Source organism: Prorops nasuta, unplaced genomic scaffold (assembly GCF_024137725.1).
Source record: "Prorops nasuta isolate Cenicafe-Biocafe unplaced genomic scaffold, Cenicafe_Pnas_1.2 PNAS00015, whole genome shotgun sequence".
Classification (NCBI taxonomy): domain Eukaryota; kingdom Metazoa; phylum Arthropoda; class Insecta; order Hymenoptera; family Bethylidae; genus Prorops; species Prorops nasuta.
In genome coordinates this window covers 116968-139936 of record NW_027116812.1, presented here as the reverse complement: position 1 = coordinate 139936, position 22969 = coordinate 116968, and the positions used below count along the sequence as shown (strand labels likewise).

Here is a 22969-nt window from a genome sequence, read left to right as displayed (position 1 = left end):
GAAAAGCAATGAGCAATGTAATATATTATACAAATAAGAAGTATAAGTGCATTGTGTGTGTATTTTAACAGAGTGACTAGAAAATAGTTGTAACATTAAAATAATATAATATTTACAATTACTTTTAACATACATTATAATAGTACTTCAAACCATTAAGAAACACGATAGTGCTTCGATGCTAAATACATAAGGTCTGTTCTTGCTGCTTACACTTTTTACAGTTCCAATCTGTACAGGGAATGAAGACAGAAATATGAAATAGTATGGGCAACGAAAAAAAACCTACAGAAACGATCAAAAAATGTCCTTAATATACTATTTTATTTCGGTGTCTCATTTCAGGTATGTTATAATTGACCAGAAGAAAACAATATTATATTCTGCTCTGATCTATTAAAGTTTCAATTTTGGTTGCCGTTCTCCACGCAAAATATTTTACAGTTGATTCGTATGTAATGTATGCGCTTGGCAGACATAATAGGGAGTGGACTTTCCTACAAATTGCTATCACTGAATAGCCGCCTGTCGATTGTTGGCCTGCACATGCATGATCCAGCCATGTGTGGTTACCAGACCTTTATTAAATAGTCTTTAAAAAATGTAATAACTCCTCCTTTTCTCAAAAACACATGTTTTTTTTAAAAAACCACCGTAAATTCTTGCCAGGGCTATCATATATTAAGAAGTTGGCTATTTCATACAATTATATGAAGCTTGGATCTGGTAAGTATTTAAGATGTTTTTTTAAATAAGATGTTTTCCGGACATAATCATTACAAAATGTTAATTACTAAATATTATTCACAATGATTAATTTAATTATCTACACAAAAATAATTCTAATTTGTCGTAAAAGTTGTATAAAGAATTGATTGATTAGGCAAGTATCGCATCGAATGTATATTACAGATAACTATTTATAAGATAAACCTGATTGTCGTTTCTCTTTTTTAGACTTTCGTTTGTGCCTTGAATGCCTACGATCTTTATGTTTAGATTTCTTCTTTTCTTTCTTCGATTTCTTTAATCTATCTCGTTCGACCCATTTTCCATCAAATTGCAGATCTTTGTCAGAAGAAGAGCCTACGATGCTTTTAAATATTGGTTTAGAACTTTGTGCACCCACAGCTGATCCTTCTTCATTATCTATTGGTATGCGACGAATTGGTAATGCTGGACCATATGCATTAGGTAACAAAGATACTTCTGCTAAACTTTCATTTGTATTATCAGCATCCTTAGGTTTTACTTCATCATTGGAAGTTAGCCTACTTGAAACTTCACTTGCTGGTGAATTTACATCAACCTCTTTGTGCAAAGAAGATGGGCTAGTAAAATTGTTCAAATCAAGCTTTGCAAAAATACCTCTTGGTGGTGATGTATTTCTCTGTTTATTCATTTCTTCAGCAACTTTGCCAATTAAAACTGATTTTATCTCTTCACTATCCACACTTTCTTCTATTTCACTTTCTGAATCCTCACTGCTACTTAAAAATATAGCTTTGAACAAATCCTTTTTCTCTTCTAATGTACCTTTATTCAATTCATTTACAGTATCTTTTACTTTAAATGAATCTTCTTGCTGATTTATTAAATTTGAGCAAGTTGAGTCATTTGCGTCAATTACTTTAACATTCAACCTACTTGGTGATATTTCTGGAATACCTGTACCAAAAATCTTTTCATAAGATGCTTCAAAATGTTTTAATTTTGTAGAAATTGATCTGCCCGTTAATTCTTCACTATTATCAATATCTTGTACATTGGTAGAACTTGAATTCAAATCTTTATCTACTAAAAGTTGCGTATGGCATTTGGAAACATCAGAAATTGATAATGTCTTGTTTAACTCTACATTTACAGCTTTTGCAAATTTGGAAGATTCAGACCAATCTAATGACTCAAATACAGAAAACTTCTTTACTTTTTTGTCAACTTCAGGATTTGCACATCCAGTTTTTGGTTCAGGTATGTTAAATCTTTTGCAAACAATACTTGCAGGTTTCCAATCACATATTGTATGTGTTAATTTACCAAACATCTTTAACTTAACAGCACTTTGTACATCACTTTTTAAACTGTCGTTTAACAGTGGTATGTTTGTATTAGAAAATTTATCACCATTTGTGAATTTATCAGACAAACAGCCTATTGTATTATTATAAATTTTAGCTGCTTGACGGAATTCTACCGCCTCTTGCTCCCTTTCCCATTCTGTTAAAGACATAGGCTGAATGCTTTCCAGTTTATCAGCTTCGTTATTCTTCAAAAAGGTAAGATATTTCTCGAATCTCGATTGTTTGTCAGGTTCGGCAAACACAATTTTGTTTCTGAAACTTTCTCCACTTTTTTCACTATTTTCTTGATTGTTACTTACAGTTTCAGAAATATCATTTACATTGAAGTCACTTAATTTTGTCAAATTGCCTTCAAACTTTAAAGTTTTATTTTCAATACCACCTTTTACAAAGCTTTGTGCATTTAGTTTATCCATCCAAGAACCACTGGATGTTGTCTGATGTACTTCATTTTTCTGCTTTTCTTCAGCAAATTTTTTTCCGTCAAGATTAAGTGTTCTATGAATGATATTAGAAGCAACTGATTGAGTCCTATTATCAGTTGAACATTTTGTAACAGTTGTTATGGGTAAACTAGTGCTTATTAAATTAGTACTTTGACTTCCATCATCTAATATTCTACCTCGATCTTTAGCATTCAGTTCCCTATGTTTATTATTTTGCGGTTGAAACTCTATAGGAGGATAGAAACGACTTTTTCTAACTAAATGTACTGGAACAAAATTTTTTGGTAGCACAGGTGGAGGAAATAGATTTTCCGCTTTTAAATTGTTTTTAGCATTAATAAACCCTTCTAAACAATCATGCGACATAACATGATCATGTTTTGACCATCTGCTTTTTTTTTTATGCTCAGGTCCTAATGTAAAATCATAGCGAGACATATCCTCTCTTTCATAAATATCATCATCGTCTGCTTCAAAAGCCCCTACCCCAAATGCTTGACCACGTATTGATAACTTTTTATTTTTATCTTGTATGTTAAACGCAGGAAGATCAAATAGATTAACATGGCCTGATAATACTGGGTTCCTATCTAATCCGGTATAACCTATTCCAAAATAATTATCCTTTGGATTGCACCTATCAAAGTAAACAAAATAAAAACTAAGGTTAGTTAATGTGGACACATTATGAAGTTTCAATCATATTAAACTTATTTCATACCTGTAGGGCTCATAATCATCAGGAGCTAATGTAATATCCATTTCCAGGTCTGATTCATCAGAGCCAGTTGATGCTTCTTTCTGAACTGATTTTGGTAATGCACAACCATATGTTTTTACTTTTTCATTATGATATTTCATTTTTGCTTTTTCCTTCTTAGTTAATCTTGGCCCAATACCTTGACCTGGTTTCCAGCCCATTTTTTTTAAAAGAACTACACCGACTGATTCCCTAAAAATATACCAATAAATAACTAATGTTGAATACACTAAATTCTCAATTATAGAAAAATATTCTTAAACAAAGCTTACATTGCTGGTTTTAGAAGTTCTTGTAAAACTGGAATACCTGGGATAGGTCCTGTACTATTCTGTTGACTTCTTTCTCGTTTTTTACCTTTTTGCCCATGATCCACATAATCACTAGTTGCTCTAATTCCTTTAGGAGCAATACCAAATTCACTAGTGTCCTCTTCATCCATAAAATCCTCTGGCCTTTGAGAAACATTTTCTGCTTTACTACTTCTAGAAGATTTAAATTGTTGTGGCCTCCATCCATCTCTGGTACCAACACTATTAAAATAGCCAGCAGAGAAACCCCCTGTGAAAGCTCCATGGAAACGACGTCTTCCTTGAGCATCATATGCAAACTGTTCTTCAATTGTAATTGCCTTTTTTCTGGGTATATTATCTAAAAAATTGAAATCAATAAAGTATGCAAATTAATAGTTTTAACCCTTAACTGGAAGTGTCAAAAATCTTTGTCTTTGGGCTTGGTCAAGTCTCTTATGCTGGCAGTTAAGGGACTAATAGTATAGTCAATATTGTTCATACCTTCATCCAGAGGTTCGAGGGGTACTCCAAATTTTGCAAAATTTTCCTCATCAGAGTCACTCATGTTAAATCAGGGATGAGACGGAAGATCGCTCCAGCCACAGCGCCCACAGCCAAGCCAGGAATCAGGATACTCAGATTGACTGAATTGACTCAGATCAACTCAGATCGCTCATCATGGGCCATGGCCCATGGCTTAATTCGGCGTAAAGTGGCGTAAGCCGTAAACGCCGTAAACCCAAAATCATTCCAAATGATCCTCAAACGGTGGCGCCACCCGCACCACTATTTCAGGTGAGTGAAGCTTTAGCCAGATAAGAAAGTCCGTATCGTAACGTCTGTATGGACATCTATCGAAGGTAAAGCGAAGCAACGATTCTTATTAAGACCACCTGACCTACGATTGCTTGTTAGATTTAATAAGTCCATTATATGATTTTTGCTAATTCACAACTGAATCATTTGTTGGTTTTCACAAATCCGGCAAGCAATTCAACATAAAATTTAGCATAGTGTGTTGCGAGTTCTACCTGACACTGGGATCTGTGCTGGATGCTGGATTGCTTGCTGAGTTTAAAACAGTGATTGTTGAATTAATATCAGATATAACCAATCACTAGTCAACATCAGTCAGCATACTCCAAATCTAGCAGACAGTCCAGCAATCCAACAAGGATCCCTGGCCCCTGCCCACTGACCACCGCCCAATGCCCAGGCAATCCTAGCATCATATTGTGACGCTAGTTTTAGACAGATACTAAACACCCTGCACTGGCTGCACTCTGCAGAGCTTAGCACTGTGTATGTAAACGCACCTTACACAGCTACTACTCAGTGGCACTCAGTGCCCAGTACTCCTAGTAGTGGCCACTGGCAGCTGACTGGCCAGTGCCCAGTGGTGAAGCTCCCCTCGAACCTTCATTGGGTGCACCTCGAACATACCAAAAGAAAATCGAAAAACCCAATAAACTCATGACAATCATAAACATCATGACAGAAACAATTAACCATAGAGAAAATGAAATCCACCCGGGAATTCTTGAAACCATGAAACTTCGTATAATATATTTATACTCTTTTCCACAAAAGAGCTGTGTAATATTAATATCTTACTTTATGAAAAACATGTGTGAAGGGGTTAGAAAAAACTATAATATAATTATTTAGGCCCGGTCTTAGGTTCACTGTAACGTGAAGAAATTCAGGGCTTGAAACCTCAGAATTTGAAGAAAAAAAAGCAGTTTCCATGTTCGGGAGCTGGAAATGAATACACTCTGAAGAAAAATTAGATAAATTATGTGATAATTTATCATTGTTACATGCAATAGCCGTCTATCTAGAACGATTACTGCCTTTTTCTCTTCAAATTCTGAGGTTTCTAGCCCTGAATTTCTTTACATTACAGTGACCCTTAACGGGTCTCAATTAAATTAATTATGCTATATTATATTTAACATAAAATATATCATACGAAATACTCTACATATATTCCGCGTGACATTTATTACAGCATAATTAAATTAATTGAGACATGTAAGACCGGTCCTTAATGTAGAAAATTTCGCTACCAAAATCCAATCTCTAAAGTATTATTACAATATTTAAAAAATTGAAGTTGAACCATTGAACATGATTGAAAGCTACGAATGTTAGATATAAAAACAAAAAAACAATGATTTAATTGCTAGTTGATAAAAATTTTCCGTTTTACATAACATTAAATTCTGTTTAATAGACCAAATAAGTTAAAATAATTCAATATGAACGAATTCAAATTAACATTTAAATTACGAGAATTAAGGGAAGTTTTGAATTTAATGATCAGATTGTCACGCGTTAAATTATTTGGCTGAATTAATTCAATAGTAAGTCGCTTTGCACCGGCTATCGAATGCTGATAATTGCTATTAGAAATCGTAATATTAATATTTTAACGAAATTTGATGATCGTTTTGTATCATTATAATTATAATCTGTCATTCATAATTGATAAAGTCCAAGAGAAAAAGAGGGAAAGGGTTAGTGGGGTTAGTAAAGAAAGTTAGACGGGGTGAAACTTTTGAAAAGGTTGGGTTAAAAGTATAAATTTGGAAAAAACAGAAAGGACAAAATTCTGTAGTATTCAGCAGGTGTGAAAGCTAATCAGTCGTGTCGTGTCCGTATTTAAAGCATATATAGTGAATAAAGTGCAAACTTTAAAGCAAAGAAGCATTAACATTAAAGTCACAGAGAAAAGAACGAAGCAAAAAACCAACGGTGCTGCACATTCACGCGCGCGTTCTGGAATTCATGCACGGTGAGTGTACCGTAGTATTGTACATATGTGTGTATATGTGTGTGACAAGATAGGATAGGAGACAGGACAGGACAAGACCAAAAGAAATAGTAACCATCACAGGAGCCACAAGCCACCAACAGAACACAGCAAGATTAATTATTCCGTATAAGACACAGTGGCAGATAGCAACGACAGAAAGTAAAGCGAGCAAATTCAGCAAATCAAGCAGACAGCAGCATAACCAAACCAGCAATCCAGTATAGCAAGTCAAGTAGCAGCAGGGTAGATAACGTAACTGTGCAACTGTAGGTAGTAAGGTATTGAAAGTCAATGCTTTAACAAATCGCAAGAATATTTAAGAAAGTAATAACATAAAGTAGAAAAGAATACATCAGATGGTGAAAAGAAACAAAAGTGGACGAAGGTAGAAGAGAGAAATATGGCTACAAATAATGCGACGGAGTGTCAGTACTTCTACGAAGATATCGTCTACCGTGTAGACAAAAAGGGTAATGTTGTATTCGGTATTGTCATGGAAAATGACGATCAAGATTTATCCGAGGATGACAGTGATTGCGAGGAAATTCTTAAACGAAAGAAGGGTGAAATTAATGTGGTCTGGCATCCGTCCGGTACTGAAGAACTCGTCAATTCAAAAAAGGTACGTTACGTTTAATTACGAAGCCTTTTATCTCAGTTTCATGTATTTCATTAATTCATATAAATTTTGTTATTAGTTTTATATCTTGTCTTATATCTTGATATGTAAAGCTAGATACTAATTTATATAACTTAAAATCATTCATACTAATTTTTTTAATACAACTTTACTAATTCCCTTACCTAGATCTTTTTTGGTATTACAACATCTTTAGATATATGAATATAAATATATCTTACTCTTTCTTTCGAAGGTTCATTTAGCTGACAGAACGCTAATGCCAGGTGATGTTGTAAGACGAATGATTAAAGGAAAAGATACCCAGAGAGGATATTGTAGAGATATTGAATTAACTGCCTGCGTTCAAGTTATTGGTACTAAGCAGGTGCTTACCAATATTAAAAGTGAAGATCTAGTTCCACTTAAGGTATAGAAGAATGTTTTATACAATTTTTGTCATTGGAAATATGTAGGTCTTTCTACAAATAACTTTTACTTTTACAAAAGGAATTTGCAACAAACATAGCCGTATGCATGGATTCTTGGGTAGGTGGTGTCAAAATGAAATATTGTAAAGTATGGTTGGCCACACCAGATGGTTCTCGTTGTGTCATAAATGAATTAGATACTAGAGTTCTTGATTTTGAGGAAAGGAGAGAAAATGTAAGCTTGTTATAATTTTAACAATAATAGCATTTTTATTAAAACCAATGTTGTTTAGGAAAATGATTTTCCACGTACCACTGAATTTTATCCTGGACAAAGTTTGTGGGGACCAGTTAATTACCTGGAAGAAGCAGAATGGATCCATTGTACAAAAGAAATGAAGGCCAAACGAAAATCCAAGCCTCAAAAAATAACAAAAGTTATAGTAGAAAAAGTTGAAACTGATTGGGTAGGGGTACAATGGCAATGCAGAGCTTATTCTAAGGATGGAGCTTGGTCAGATCAAGTTCAGCCTAAATTTGTGGTGGAGGGTGATGATCTGAAAAAATTAAAACTGCTTAATGTATTTGAGCCCTCAACTTTACAAGTGGGTGATCGTAATTTTTATGTAATCAAAGATAATGAAAACATTATTACTCGAGAACAGTGGAGGAAACAGCAAAGAGATATGTTTCAAGTTCCTAAATGTAGTCCAAGAAAATCTCGTCCAAATATGAATACTACAAAACTGGCTGATGATAAAAAGAAAAAAACCAATAAAGATAAGCTCAATGAAAATAAGACATTAGAACAGAATGCTCAAAACAATATTCATAGTACCCAAACTGCAACAAGCAATAATACTTTAATGCCCCCTATACCTAATCAGCACACTGAAAGTTCAGATGAATGGGAAACAGAAGATACAGGCTCCCAAAGTGACACTACTTCGGTAAATTTACTTTAATTATTAGGATTTAAAAATAATTATAATTGTATTTTACTCCTTGTGTATCATTCTGTATATATAGTGTGTATGATAACCGTTTTTAAATAACCGGAAAATTAAGCATTTTTGAGAAAGCTATTTCATACATAAATGGTAAAGCATAACCAAATCCATCTATTACCCTCGTAACTTGACCTTGAATTACGTCAAAAACATCAAGTGAAGATCACCTAAATATTTTTAAATGAAACCCTCTACTTTGTATTAAATATATTAGTAGTTTATCTCAATATCTTTCTAAAGTACTATATCAATATACCATTTAATTGAGAAATTTACAAGATATTTGGATTTGTGATTATAGATAAGAGAATTAGCTCATATATTTGCATGCATAGCAATAGCACATACCATCTATTCCAATCCCATTAAAATGTGTATAATTTCAAACTTAAATTTCTCATAAACGCTCAAATATGCAGTACACAAATACACTAACTTCCACCAGTTTTTGTTTAACTTTATCAAGCAGCTAAATCGATATTTTTAAAAAACATTATTTTTAAAAAACATTATTTTTAAAAAACATTATTTTTATGTTAAATTGTCTTAAAATGAATTACTAAAGATGATTTTTATACTTTTCCTTTTTATTTTAAGAATTGTTTCTAGTTCTTTTAAGAGCCTATACTATTGAAACTCAAATATATTTCCTGTATATACACTACAATTCAGTGACATCTAAAATATACTGCAAAAAAAATAAGATGCAGCTTGGTTGGACTAAATAGTCAGCGACGCTAGTGTACACGCCGTCTTGAATCTTATAAAAGTCAACATCAGTAAACGTTTAAGTATAGTGTGTTAGAAAATCTATTGAGATAAACTATAAGAATATTTCATAAAATTTAAAGATTTTCGTTTAAAAAAATCAAGATGACCTTAACTTTGTTTGAAGAATAGGTAGATTGTTTTAAGCTCTAATATTTTTGTACGAAACATTTTTCCAAAAACTCAACACTTCAGCTATTTCAATGTTTTAGAATTTTGTATACATTCTGTATATGTCTAAAAAAAGGAATTCCGTATCCACAACAACGCATATATACGATCAGAAAATTGATTATATATCGATTTTGAATATAAAATATAGTTGAATATTTTGAATATATAAAGCTGAAGATTTTCACTTATAAATGAATTCATTTGCAATATCAAGTTATCTATATCTAAGTAAGCCTTACAACTTCCGTGTTATGTTTGCTACTTACTCTAAAATAATTTGTGCATTTTATAATGTTTAAGACAAAACATTATAGAAGGGGATTAATTGATTGAATCTTATTAATTTTTTACTTTAGATTTCCAGTGGATGTTCAAGCATGTCTTCTATGAGCAAAAAGAAAAAAGGGCCGGCATTAATGACCAAGGTGTTAAAAAAGAAGAAATTATGCAAAGCAAAACAGAAGGTACCTCCAACACCTTTAATTCCAGGGAAAAAAGTCGTGGTAGAAACCTTATCGACCATTACAAAAGCAAATGTTGTATGGCAAGATGGTTCTATTGAATTTGGTAAAAAAATTCTTGTTATATTTCAATTCTCTTTCTCTCTCTCTTTTATTTCATACTAATTATATATTAAATCAAATTTAAGGTATACCATCAACACAGTTATACCCTATACATCATCTAGATGATAAGGAATTCTTCCCAGGTGATTTTGTTGTTGATCAAAAAGAAGAATCTAGAATGTATGGTGTAGTCCAAAGTGTTGATCATCAAGGCCGAACAGCTAAGATTAAATGGTTCAAAACTTACACTTCCAGTCAAAGTCCTCAGTAATTGCAATTTTTATTAAATATTGTAATTATTTATTATGCTCTTGGCTCTTTATTAATTTCATATAATTTTTAATTTTTAATAGACCAACGTTATTAGAAGAAAGAGAAGTGAGTGTTTATGATTTAAAAGATCATCCAGACTTTCAATACCGTCCAGGTACGTTGGTAATAAGAATCGCCAATTTTGAAGGAGAAGATGCCAATTGTACAGCTGGACAGGTATTAGATAATTATCCAGAAGGAAGAGTTAAAGTGTGGTGGGTCGATGGACATATTAGTATGTGTTGGCCTCAAGATTTATATAAGGTTGGCGAATACGATAGTGACGCTGGTGAATCATGGGACGATGTATCGTCAGATGCATCGTGGGAAACGGAATTAGAAGATTGTTTCATCGCCGATACCGACGGCACGGAGCCTGCCGAATTAGAGAATATTAAACCTAAGTTATCCGCTCACATTGAAAAAGCAAGAATCGCTATGTCCAGATTAGAAGAGATCTTTACGCAAAATCCTTCGCTTCAAACAACAGAAATAATGCGAAAACTGTTAGAAGTATACAAAGATTGTCGATACATGGATAAGCTGATGGGAACATCATTCTTTCACGAAAGTCATTTTCAGGGATTGCTAGAACGAGTAAGGGAGCGAGGTAGGGCAAACGTGGCGCAACGTATGGCAGATCAAGTAACTAGATTATTTAGTCATGAGTCGGATGGAGCAGAAATTAGTAGGGATATAGACAATATTAAAGACACTAGTTCAAATGGTATACAACCTTTGAGCGAGATCGCGGAAGGTACAACTATGACGACAAGCGTCACATCTAACCCTAGTTCTATTAATCTGGAAATAACCAACTCGTCTAGAGATAGCAGAACTTCAATAACGCCTGAAAAAGATCAAAGCTGTAAAAGTAATAGCGAAATGAATAGATTGTTTATTAATACTAGTCAATATCCAGAAGATTCGGGATTGTATTCGGCAGAAAATTCCAAGAAAGAATCTGGCTCCAGTGAATCCAGCGAAGAATTTTTATTTAGTGAAGATGTTAACCATGTATCGGAGCGCTCACCAATAAAGGTTACTGGTAAAGAAGTTACATCGAAGAATCAACAAATACATACATTGCCCTCTCATGTAGCGTCATCGCAAGTTTGTGGAAAACTTTGTACTCTTATAAAGGCCCAATTGGTACTTGCACATGCCGAAGTGTCTAAACGATTCGGACTCTCTAAAATGTCATTGTCAAATGCAGCAAAAACTTCGTCGTTACAAACGAATGAAAATATAGAGAAACAAAAACTTGAGGAATTGCCTTCTGAACCCTCAGAGTTAGCTATTGACATTCCACCGTCCGTTTATGTTGATGGTGAAGGATTCTCTGTTGAGGAAGCAGCACCGAATTGCCATAAATTCAAGTTGACCATGTTTCAACCTACTGATTCAAATAATTTCTTTAGAACCGTATCGAAAGAATTGAAGCTTTTAAGAAGCTCTCTTCCTCCGGGTATTTGGGTTAAAGGATTTGATGATCGAATTGACCTATATTCTGTCATGTTTCGGGGTCCTGAAAAGACACCATACGAAGATGGTCTCTTTCTTTTTGACTTTCAACTATCTGCTGATTATCCAGCCGCTCCACCTCTTTGTCATTATATTTCATACTGCAGTGACAGATTGAATCCTAATCTTTATGAAGATGGAAAAGTTTGTGTTAGCCTTTTAGGCACATGGTCCGGTCGTGGTACCGAAGTTTGGACTAGTTCTTCAACGCTATTGCAAGTTATTGTCTCTATTCAAGGTCTTATTCTGGTACCAGAACCTTATTTTAATGAAGCTGGCTTCGAGAAACAAAAAGGATCGCAGCAAGGAAAAGAGAACTCAAGGATGTATAACGAAATGGTTGTTCTAAAACTTGTACAAGCGCAAACTAAACTTTTACAGCACCCGCCACAGATCTTCAAAGAGATTATAATTTCGCATTTTAAAAAACATGCTACTAAATTATTGCAAAGATTAGATCTTTGGATGGAGATATCCGAACAGCATAATAGTCAGCATCCCCTTTCTCCTGTAACTCCAACAACATTCAAAGAGTTCGCATATATCGGTATGTTAAATTAGCCAAATACCTTGTGTTGTCCATTATCTTGGATTATAATTCTATATTAAATTTTATTTTCAGATACGAAAATTTTGCCAGAATTTCCATTAATACCAGCATCAAGAGGTTTTTGCATAACACTCCGTAAAACTTTAGCAACGTTCAAAGAGGTACTTGTTAAAAAGGGAATAATTGACAGATCGCTCGTTGATTTACAAGCCTGCAGTTTTGCGGATGAGGCTCCAGAGGCAACAACGAAGTACGTTCAAGAAAGCAAAAGCCCCTCAGAATGCGAAGGCACAAGAAGCAGTATTTTGGAAAACAAAACTGTGCAAAATGGTGACATTAAAACTTCGATTACTTCATCTTCAGCTAGTATATTATACGCACTTCCATTAAACGAAACGAAAATGGATAACTCAGAGCGAAGTACCAGCTAGCCACAAGGTAAATCCATAGTTAAGCCCAGGCGCTTACTTTATAAAAATAATGCAGCTATACATCGGTAATAGATCCATTTTTGATCTGTCAAAATTAAAAAATATATTTGCAATAATTATCGATATAAACATCGTTATTAATGCGATACCATTACAAAACTTCGTCGTTCTGATTCTTCGACGGCAAAATGCATTCTATATATATATAATATATGAATAAATTATATACGTACGTGCATACACGAATATAAAAACGCATACGAACATATACTGTTTCTATTGCTATGGACTATCTATGTAGTAAGACACAAAGCTATGGTTAATCGCAAGAACGTAAAAGCAAATACGACTTGGTTGTTCTTATAAGCAGTTTCGTACAACCTCTCAATTATTTGTAGAATTTCTATGTGTCCGAAAAAATAAATCTGTACGTGATAGATTTGTCGAGTGCCACTTTAGGCTAATGCTGATACCAAAGTCACTGAAAATTAAAGATTCTTAAAAAAAGCCATACATGCCTGTTAAAGCAATATTTAAAAGAAAAAACTGAAAATAAAACGATAAAACGAAATTTTCATATAATGTTTGCAATCGTTGTGTTTAATTTTATAGTTAAAAAATTATTTGAACTTTCCCTCGTATGCAAATGAAGGATTTGTTTTAAAAGGATTTACAATTATTTTACTATTCTCTCAAAAGTCTGAAATTTTTTGTGATGCCGGTGATCAGCATTTTTAACATGTTCCTTGTATGCACGAAAGAAATTTGACTGATTCATTGAAAAAAAAAAAAAAAAAAAAAACAGGTTAAAAATAGAGAAATTTTGAAATAGCAATGCATATAGGTATAGCCGGTATTAACTTTGATGTGGAGTATTATGGAAAAGATTTTGCGAATAAAGAAAACGGTAGCAATACGTCGAGCCAATATAAGAGCATAAATTACTTCACAGTAGAATTAAGAAAATATGATAATAATAGCTAGTAATTATAAACAAACAAAAATAAAATGCATTTTACCGAGTGCACCAATAAAGGAGTAATAATGGACCAATTTGGAAACCATTATCCCTTGATGATATAGTATTTCTGATGGCTATTGCGAGCTTTCATCTCAATATACTAAATAATACTATACCATTGAGTATTAACCGATGAAGCTACTTTAAATGCAAAACTAGGAGGTATGTAGCTTAGCGATTGACTTATAGCATAGGCTGATAAAGCTATAGGAAATATTGAAGCAATGTATCGCTCTTAATGAAATTGCTTTCATTAAAGAGTCTTTTCGGATTGCACGTTAACAAAACTTACTTCCTACCATTTCTGTTTTTCTTATTCTAAAGCACAAAGAAATATCTAATATTTTTAAACAATTGGTACTTATTCTGGCAGATTGCTCTTTGTTTAATTAAATTCATATTTGGACTTGAGGCATTAGTACTTAAGGATTAAATCACCAGTCTTTCAGTATTATTTATTATAATTTTTTTAATTGTAAGTTATTTAATATAATCTTATTTATTTTCATCAGTCATCAAACATTAGTGTGTAGTCTTTCTAGCAAAGGAATTGATTGAAAGACGAAGAAAGTTGTTGCAATTTTAATGTATATTCTTTATTTTTATTTCTGTTACTTCAACTAAAATTTGTTTTATTCTTTATTTTTTGTTGTTTTCGCGTGATTAATAATATGACGGTCATAGTTGCATTAATAATCATTAAAAATCTCATTAATATTTTCTATATTTCAAATGTTTTTTGTTTGCAATTTAATTATTTATAATTAATTTATATACATATACTATATATATTTTAGAAAAATCAATTATACTCCGCATATTGTGGCTATTTATTTTCAATAATATTTCTTAATGAACCAGAGGATAAAAAGCCTTTGGAATTGCAGATGTTGCTTTATAGCGAAAAGAAAAACGAAATTCTTCACCATTGAGTGGTGGTGCTGCTGGTGCTGTTGTTAATGATGAATGACAAATAAAAACAATTTTGGGATATGATGATAAGGTTTAACGTGCTATAGTTCATATTAAAGAGCGTTTAAAAAAAAGCCAATAACGTAAAAATATAATCAGATCGTCGAGTCTAAACGGAAGAAAGTAAGAGCTGCGGCCAATTTATGCCATGAAGCTTAGAATAAATATCGACGAAAAGTGATGTTTGGAATGCCTTGCATATGTGCCAGCTACTGTATTTGTATTATATTATTACATTTATATTCCTAAGTCATATCAAAGATTTATTTTTGCCGTACGTTCATTGGTGATGTATTAACGGAAGATAAAAGATTTAAAGATGCAGGGGTTTCTTGAGATGCACATTCATAATCCATGCATAGTACACATAATACTATGCATACAAATGCACGGGTCGATGTCAACAAATTGTACGGTAAATTTACAGTGTAATAGTAGAAATGAATATAATTACATTTTAAACAAGAATAAGTTAAATTTTGTGGTATTTACCTTTAAAATGTTTCATTTCCCTCACTTTAAAATTTACTTATAAATATATTAGTGTATTGATTGAAAACTGCTTTTCTCAATCACAGTGAATCTACCGGTATTGGAATTGACACGTTGTTTTCAATACTGCAAAATGAAACTATCACAAATGTAATGCTTTTTTTCGTTATGAGTAAATAAAAAAAACATTGTATAATTACGATATTTTAATGTGGATACTGTCTTTTTTTCACTCCCTTCTTCCTGCTGATTAGAATCAATTTTTTCCTCTTTTTAATAACTGCTTCGTATAAACTATGTACATTCTGTTATGATGGAAGCTGTAAGAAAATTTATAAATATCCCATTATCCTTTAATATGCCGACGAGAGCAAGTGTATAAAAATTTATACTCGCCTTAGTGTAAAAGAGTAATAAGTATTTTATCTTTGTACTACATTAGATAAGAGTCCTTCTACAATCTTTTTACCTGTTATCTGGCCCGTTATCACGATGTTGAATCACTATCCATTCATCAGCCACACTATACGGTTGGTCTTAAATAGTACTACCCACTGTTGAATAAGTTTTTAATAAATAAATATCAATTTTGGGGCAAAGATGCATTTCAAATCGTTCATATTCTACAGCGCCGTCATTCTCCGTGAGTACACTCAGGTTTTCACATACTTTCTGATCTTATTTTATCAAAACCGTCCAGTTTTTCAACCAATGCCCCTCCCATTTTGTTGTGCTGTTACATTTTTTTGCCTTTTTTTTTAATATAATTTTTTATTCAATTTTTGAATCAGTAATCACGGGAATTTTTGTTGACGAAGCGGAAGGACGACGGAAAATTTTACGGGGCAGGAAAACTATAAATAGACGTTACTACCGTAAGTTAAAAATCTTATAGTTTTAAGTAAGTTATTTTCCAAATACTTTTTTAATTTTAAACATCATTAATAGGAGGCACAGCAATTCCTGCTTGGTCCATAGTACTGATGACAGGATTGGGTATGCTACTTCTTGGTGGTGGACTTTACCTGTTACTAAACAAGTTTATAATCGATGCAGAATACGTATCAGCACCTGTGCATTCATACACACCCGCTATGCAAAATGACCCTTAATCTAATGTTATTTATAAACAAAATAGAAATTAAATATTTTATACAAAGAAATTAAACAAAATAAATAATATGACTCATCGGGTATAAGTGTAATGCAATTTTACAGCGAAGTATATATTTCATAAAGTTCCGAGTTCTGTATAAACATTTTCACGATGCTCTTTTTTAGGACTACTTTAATATAACAAATATATGTTTTTTTAACTGCTTAGCTGATAGTAATATTTAATTTAATACCATTGTCAAAAATTATCAAATTGTTGCATTCAATAGAAAATAAAGAAATAATTTATACAGGGTGTCCCAGCAGATATAACTATCTAAAATATCCTTGTTGGTATTAATGATAGAATAAATGATACAGGACAAACTCTTACATAATTAAAATAGATGCTTATAATTACGTAAAGAAAATATACACTAGGTCACCGTTTTTTACATTTTAAGGTCATTGACCTTTTTTAAATGGAACTCCCTCTTTTTATTGCACATTTTTGTGCAATTTTAAGAGTTTTCAAAAATTCTATAATTAAATGCTTTCGAACCCAGATATTTACGAAGTAGTTGGATTTCAAAGTGCATATAAGTGTTGATTTAACTGAAGTAGTGTATGCTTTTGCTACATATTTTACGCATATTCGCTCACATACCTATAATTACTAATCCAAATATCTCGTAAACAGCTAAATTTAAGGTTAGATTAAAATGGTGGTATGTGAAATTGATGAGATTAGCTAAAAGAAAACGTAATAGAATTATAAACAGTCCTATTAAGAAAAACATCAATGACCTTGAAATCTAAATAAAGGCCGTGATCTTGAGCATGTTTGTTTTCCTTAATTGTTAGCGCTTCTTTAAATTGTATAAGATTTTTCTATATCATTTTTTCTATCATTAATGAAAATAGATCTTTTAAATGGTTACACTTGCTGGGATACCCTATACGCAATTAAAAATGTATAGATAAGGTATACATTCTTCTCAACTCCTATATGATCACGTCAGTTTTTATGTTAGACACATTTGCAAGTGTAAATGTGTATGTTTTCTAAGCGTTTAAACTATCAGCAGCGTGGAGCTCCAAAAATTTGCAAAGCAATTTCGTGTTACAATACATATTTCATAAATTCATAAATACACATGCACCGATAGCACTGGATTTTCATTGTATATTGCTTAGTGAATAAAAAATGTATTTTTTCCATCACTTATAATCATATATAATTATAATTGAGGGACCAGATGTGTCCTAATTAATTGATGCACTTTTTTACAATTATAATGAAATCATTTTAGTTGAAAATCGATTAAAATTCTCTCCGGTGATATTTATCAGGATCAAAGTACGACGTAACCACTACTCGATTATTAAACTTCCGTCCAGTTAAAGTTTGCTGTGCTTTTTGACAGTCAATTACACTATTAAATTCAACAAATACCTGTAATGAAAAATAAAAATTAACACTAGTACGCAAAGCTGCCAAATTAAACAGGATAAGAAAATATAAGTAATATATAGTTATACTTTTCCACATCCTGGCACATCAACTCCTTCAATAGGTCGTGGAATTTCTACAGATCGTACGACTCCATACTTGTTACATTCTTCTTTGATATCTTCCAAAATGTCTTCGTATTCTTCTTCCTCCATTAACTCCTCAGGGGTTACCATATTTAGAAGACACAGAACCTATTGGGGAGAAATTGTAAAAATGTTTTAATTGCACCATAATAGTTTGAAACTCTCATAGAAAAGATTATAAAATTCAGTACCTCTGTTGCTGGTCCACTTGTGCCCACCATGGATAATCCAGGCACTTGAATTTGAACGGGTGCTTGAGCGCCAATCATAGGATTCTTAGCCCCGACGCTGGCTCGTTGTACAATGAGCTTTTTGTCTCCTAGCTGCATTCCATTAAGTCCAGCAATTGCTTGGTCCGTCATGGACACATCAACATACTCGCAAAACGCATAACCCTTTGACAATCCAGTTGCTGAATCCTTTACGAGATTGAAAGCTCTCAATTGTCCAAAGCTCATCAGTAGCTCCTTCACCTGTGTTACACATCAACCATTAGTCGTTTGCATTTTAACTAATAACTAAAACCAAAACAGCACACTTTTACTGTTATAATATGCGATCTTTTGATTTACACCTGAGTTAAAAGGCAATATTGATTTAATATTCTTTATATTTTTAGTGTACTGTATTTGGCTTGTAGAAATGAATTTGATGCAAGTTGTATTAATGAATTTTTAGTATTAAAGTAGACAAATACAGTACAATTATTTGATTGACAATTTGTAACTGCTTTGTATACTTTAAAAATAAAAATTGATTGTTTTTAATTATTCTTTATGTATCTCACGGCAGCATTCATCCATCTCCTTGTCTCTCCTGTGATTTGTCTCCATTGCTATAATTTTTTATTAGCTGGCTAAGACAATAATGTAAATTTTACTTACCTGAATTTTAGAGAAGCATGGCATCTATGAAATCAAAGAAAAGTAAAAAAGTATGTTGCATTTTACAGAAAGAAACAAACAAACCAAACACTATCTGGTCTTTTTTTTTATAACTGAGAATCGTGAGAGTGAAAAATTTTGTTAGGTGTTTGTAACTAGTGTTTTTAAGCGGCTAAGTCGTTGAAACAAGTTTAAAAAATAGGAAAAGTGTGAAATTGGAGGAAAAGTCAAGAAACTGATAGACAGGAAGGAATGATTATTCAAAGGGAGAAAAAATGAGGAAAGAAAGGAGATAGCGAGTGAAAAAGAGAGCAACATACTTTTGTCTACAAATTTCGATTCGAGGAAGAAGACGCACCTGACGCATTATCACCTGGATAGCCAAGTAGTTCCGCGGGAAAGGGACTGGAAAATGCGCGCAAAGCCCATTGTACGGCATGAAAATGAGATAAGTACTTGCCTCGAGGGACAGGACTAGCCTCTCTCCAGGCAGTGTGCTTTTTTGTCATGTTCGGTAGTAGTAGTAGTGGTAGAAGTAGTGGTAGAAGTAGTGGTAGAAGTAGTGGTAGTGGTAAGTAAATTCTTTTGTTCAGCGCGACCCTAAGCTAAGAAATGGGGAGAAAGGGCACTGGTATCAGTCCACAGTTTACTTTGAACATATTTTACTTTTTCATTGCTAACGCTTTTCCTTTCTTTCTTTCCATAGGATTTAAGAAGTACTGCTACACATCCGATGCTATTGCTGTTATTTCCCTGTTTTCTCATTTGCACAAATGCACGTTAATTGTGCTCAAATACATTGATGTATAAACTTTCGCGTTAGCGCAAGTCCTGAAAACTAGAATAATACGAAGAGGAAGAGCTGTAAAAGCCTGTAAAAGCCTGTAAATAAAACCAGCTGCAAGGAAAAGTAATATTCCTGAAAATAATTGGATACCCGAAGACTTGGAGCTGTTACCAGATGCACATAAATGATTATGTGTTGACCCTGTAATCTCACCCTATATACAAATCCCAATTTTATACACGATGTTGGCTCATTCGTTTTTTTCATTCATTCAATCTTTTTTTTTTTCGTTTGGTTTGTTCTTCTCGAAGACCTATGAAAATTCATTGTTCCTGCGAAACAAATACTGCGCAAGAATGGACGGCTCTGTAAAGATTTCTTAAACATTGCTGAACATGGTCCAAATTTAGTTATTATCGTTTAACTCATTTACAGCTATAAATTTGATTATTCAACTGACCAATCGATACAAAAAGTCTAGAACGTGATTTTTTCTCGATTGGCTTAAACAACATAATCAAAAGTATACCTTTCACTGTCTTTTTGCTCAAATTTTTTTTTATATTCTTGTCGCGTAAAATGTGCTAGTAATCTCTTGAAAAATGTTTATACAATTCTGTGCAAAAGTGATAACACATTCCAGAACCTCGGTAGCCTACGCAATTCGTTCTTCGTCCCTCCCTCTTCGCTTTTTCCTAAAATCACCCAAAACCTAAATGATTCGAATAAGAAACTTGTATTCCCTTGGCCAGGATTCCAGATGTGCCTAGAAAGGCTAAGAATTTTTGCTGCGACAGTTTCCTGCTAAGGTGCTGTAACGTCTTCTAACGATTTCTGTCAAATCTATCTACATCCTAGCTATCGCTCTATAACGAAAAGCATTTTCCGTTACTTCTTATTGAATCATATAAATTGACACTTTTTCATAAATGTTCAATTGGTGGATTAATATCTTTTAAGCTGTTGGAATAACCTGTCTAGCTAAACCCCTATTCGACGTTGAAATCCAATGGATGGACATACATACCTCTAACGAATTCTGGTTCATCGTAGTTGGTTATATCCCGCTAAGTAGCTAAATACCTATTTATAATTTAAGATTTCTTTCAAATCACGATGCCTAAGAATAGCTTGGTTTGTAAGAAATTCTTTAGCAACGCATTCTAATGTTAAGAAATACAGTCTTTTCTTTAACTTTTTTAGTCATTGACAGCTTCTTAGGAATAGCATTCTTTATGAAATTTGGTCGTTAATCAATCTGAGAAGTTACTATCATCATTAAACAGACATTAATAAGAAAAAACTGCATTTGAAGGTGTAAAGATAAATACGATTGAAATAATTTGTGATATCTGACATACCTGTTCTTCATTTAAGTAATTAGGTAAGCCACCAATGAAGATCTTGTGTGGTGAATCTGAAATTAAATGTAGAAAATATTACATTTTCGAATATTAGAGGTTTCTAGATATCATAAAATTGATCAAATTAAAGAAAAGACTAACAAAAGGTTATATGAAAAGTATGTGTAAAACATACCAGGAACCGTACCTGGCACGTTCATGCTTGGATTATCAGTCATTCCTGGCATAGGTTGGTAGTCATGTGGCCGTCTTATTTTTAAACTTTGTCCCTTAAAATTAATACCATCAAACGCCATTGCCTGTGTAGTTTCATCTATTGAACGGAACTGTAAAAAAGTAGGAAATTACTAACAAAATGACTTATTATCTACTATCTTAAAGATTTAACAAGCTATCCCTTATAGTTGTACTTTATATTTTCTCTGAAGTTTTCTATATATGGATATCTATTTTTTTCAGGAGTTTATACATTAGAAAAATGAATAAAATGTACAAAGAATATAAAGAGTGCCGTTGGATAAAATTTAAAACCACATATAAAATTTTGTAGGTAAAGAAAAACAAATACCTCCAAGAATGCGAAGTTCTTATCTAAATTGATTTGACATGCAAGAACTGGGTTTCCAGCAGCTTGAGCAAGTCCAGATAAGTGCATTTGTTGGTTAAAAAATTCCATCATTTCTTCTTCTGTTACACCAAAAGGTATATTTCCTACATAAAGCCTTCTAGCTTGACGGGTTATTGTACTGCCTACTACTGGCACAGCTGCTTGTGGAGTGTCTGCTACGATATTTGCTGGAATTTGTCCAGCAGCCTGCATTGCTTTGTACTATTTATATAAACAATTGTGAAGTGTAAAAACATATATTTAATAATTATATAGAAAGCTTTTAATTTATAAAATAACCTTACTTGTAAAGGAGTAATATGTTCAAAGCCAGGAGGAGGCACATCCCAATAAAGCGATGGTTTTCTTCTTCTTGAACTACGACTCTTCTTTGGAGAACCACTTCGTTTTCTGTCTCTACGATCTTTAGATCTTGAACGTGACCTCTTCCTACGATCTCTACTTCGAGATCTATGTCTCCTATCACGATCCCTATCCCTATCCCTATCCTTGTCCCTATCTTGTCGTTCACGATCTGTCAAGGAATGGAATAATAAAGTAAGATTGTTATTAAATGTACATGAGAGAAAATGTTCAACTTTGTGCTCTGTGAAATCAAACATGATCAAAAATAACTTAGTAACAACTAAGCTTATACTTTTAATTCAAGGTTTTTTCATATTTTTAAAAATAAATAATTATAACTTTTTATTTCTAATAGAACAAATAGCAGTAAAAAGTTTGGTCAGATATTATAAATACCAAAAGAAAAAAGAAAGCAAGTCAGTGATATCAACTTTTCAATTAGGAAAAGAATTCATTTTTACGTAATATTAAGCTGTACTATCAGAACGCTTGTAGCTTCCTTGGCTTTCACAGATTTCATTTTAGATCGGCCATTACATTGTTATGAAGCAGTATGCCTGCAGACAACTAGAATAGGGAGATTAAAACTACCAAGATTCATTTAACTGAAATACTCACCGCCATTGAAGTCTTCGCCCATGTCTTATATAAACAATATACTCTTTAAATATAATATTGAAGGTAAAATGACAAATTTAGAAGATTTCCAAACGTCAACCGCAATAAGAAAGCCGCTAAGTCGTGAACCGTAAAGGCGTGAGCTGTGCTCTGAAATGGCGCGAGTATGGTATGTATGATGGCGTTGTGGCCGTACACTCCGTACAGTATAATATACATAGGTCGGAGTCGGACGACCATTTGAAGGTGCGTTCCACTGTCCACATGAGGTCCAAAACGCTCATTATACAATAGCTCATATGTGACAGGTATTATATATTACGAACGTCTTTTGCCTTGAGTGAAAAATGCCCAAAAAAGCTGATAAAAGTCTCGAATGCT

The 22969-nt window shown here is 33.0% G+C and overlaps 3 protein-coding genes across 4 annotated transcripts; 1 reads left to right on the top strand and 2 right to left on the bottom strand.

Moving 5' to 3' along the window:
- Positions 1-41: 41 nt before the first annotated feature.
- Positions 42-4831, bottom strand: LOC136778807 (G patch domain-containing protein 1 homolog). The gene is made up of 4 exons (XM_066735933.1): positions 4082-4831; positions 3560-3938; positions 3249-3479; positions 42-3164 (listed from the first exon to the last, which is right to left on the bottom strand). Exons 1-4 carry the CDS (start codon positions 4143-4145, stop codon positions 917-919), a joined length of 2922 nt encoding a protein of 973 aa, XP_066592030.1. The 5' UTR covers positions 4146-4831; the 3' UTR covers positions 42-916.
- Positions 4832-6082: 1251 nt separating this feature from the next.
- LOC136779051 ((E3-independent) E2 ubiquitin-conjugating enzyme UBE2O) lies at positions 6083-15472 on the top strand. The gene is made up of 8 exons (XM_066736351.1): positions 6083-7020; positions 7274-7447; positions 7528-7683; positions 7742-8398; positions 9757-9967; positions 10050-10233; positions 10320-12349; positions 12425-15472. The coding sequence occupies exons 1-8, from the start codon at positions 6799-6801 to the stop codon at positions 12781-12783; spliced, it is 3993 nt and encodes a 1330-aa protein (XP_066592448.1). The 5' UTR covers positions 6083-6798; the 3' UTR covers positions 12784-15472.
- A 904-nt stretch (positions 15473-16376) lies between these two features.
- Positions 16377-22937, bottom strand: U2af50 (U2 small nuclear riboprotein auxiliary factor 50). Of its 2 annotated transcripts, none has more exons than XM_066736348.1 (8): positions 22589-22937; positions 21910-22139; positions 21566-21826; positions 21173-21323; positions 20995-21050; positions 18154-18435; positions 17906-18070; positions 16377-17819 (listed from the first exon to the last, which is right to left on the bottom strand). In XM_066736348.1, exons 1-8 carry the CDS (start codon positions 22608-22610, stop codon positions 17688-17690), a joined length of 1299 nt encoding a protein of 432 aa, XP_066592445.1. In that variant the 5' UTR covers positions 22611-22937; the 3' UTR covers positions 16377-17687. The 2 variants fall into 2 exon arrangements, with proteins under 2 accessions (XP_066592445.1, XP_066592447.1); XM_066736350.1 differs by having other exon boundaries at positions 21185-21323; positions 22589-22935.
- Between the last annotated feature and the right edge of the window lie 32 nt (positions 22938-22969).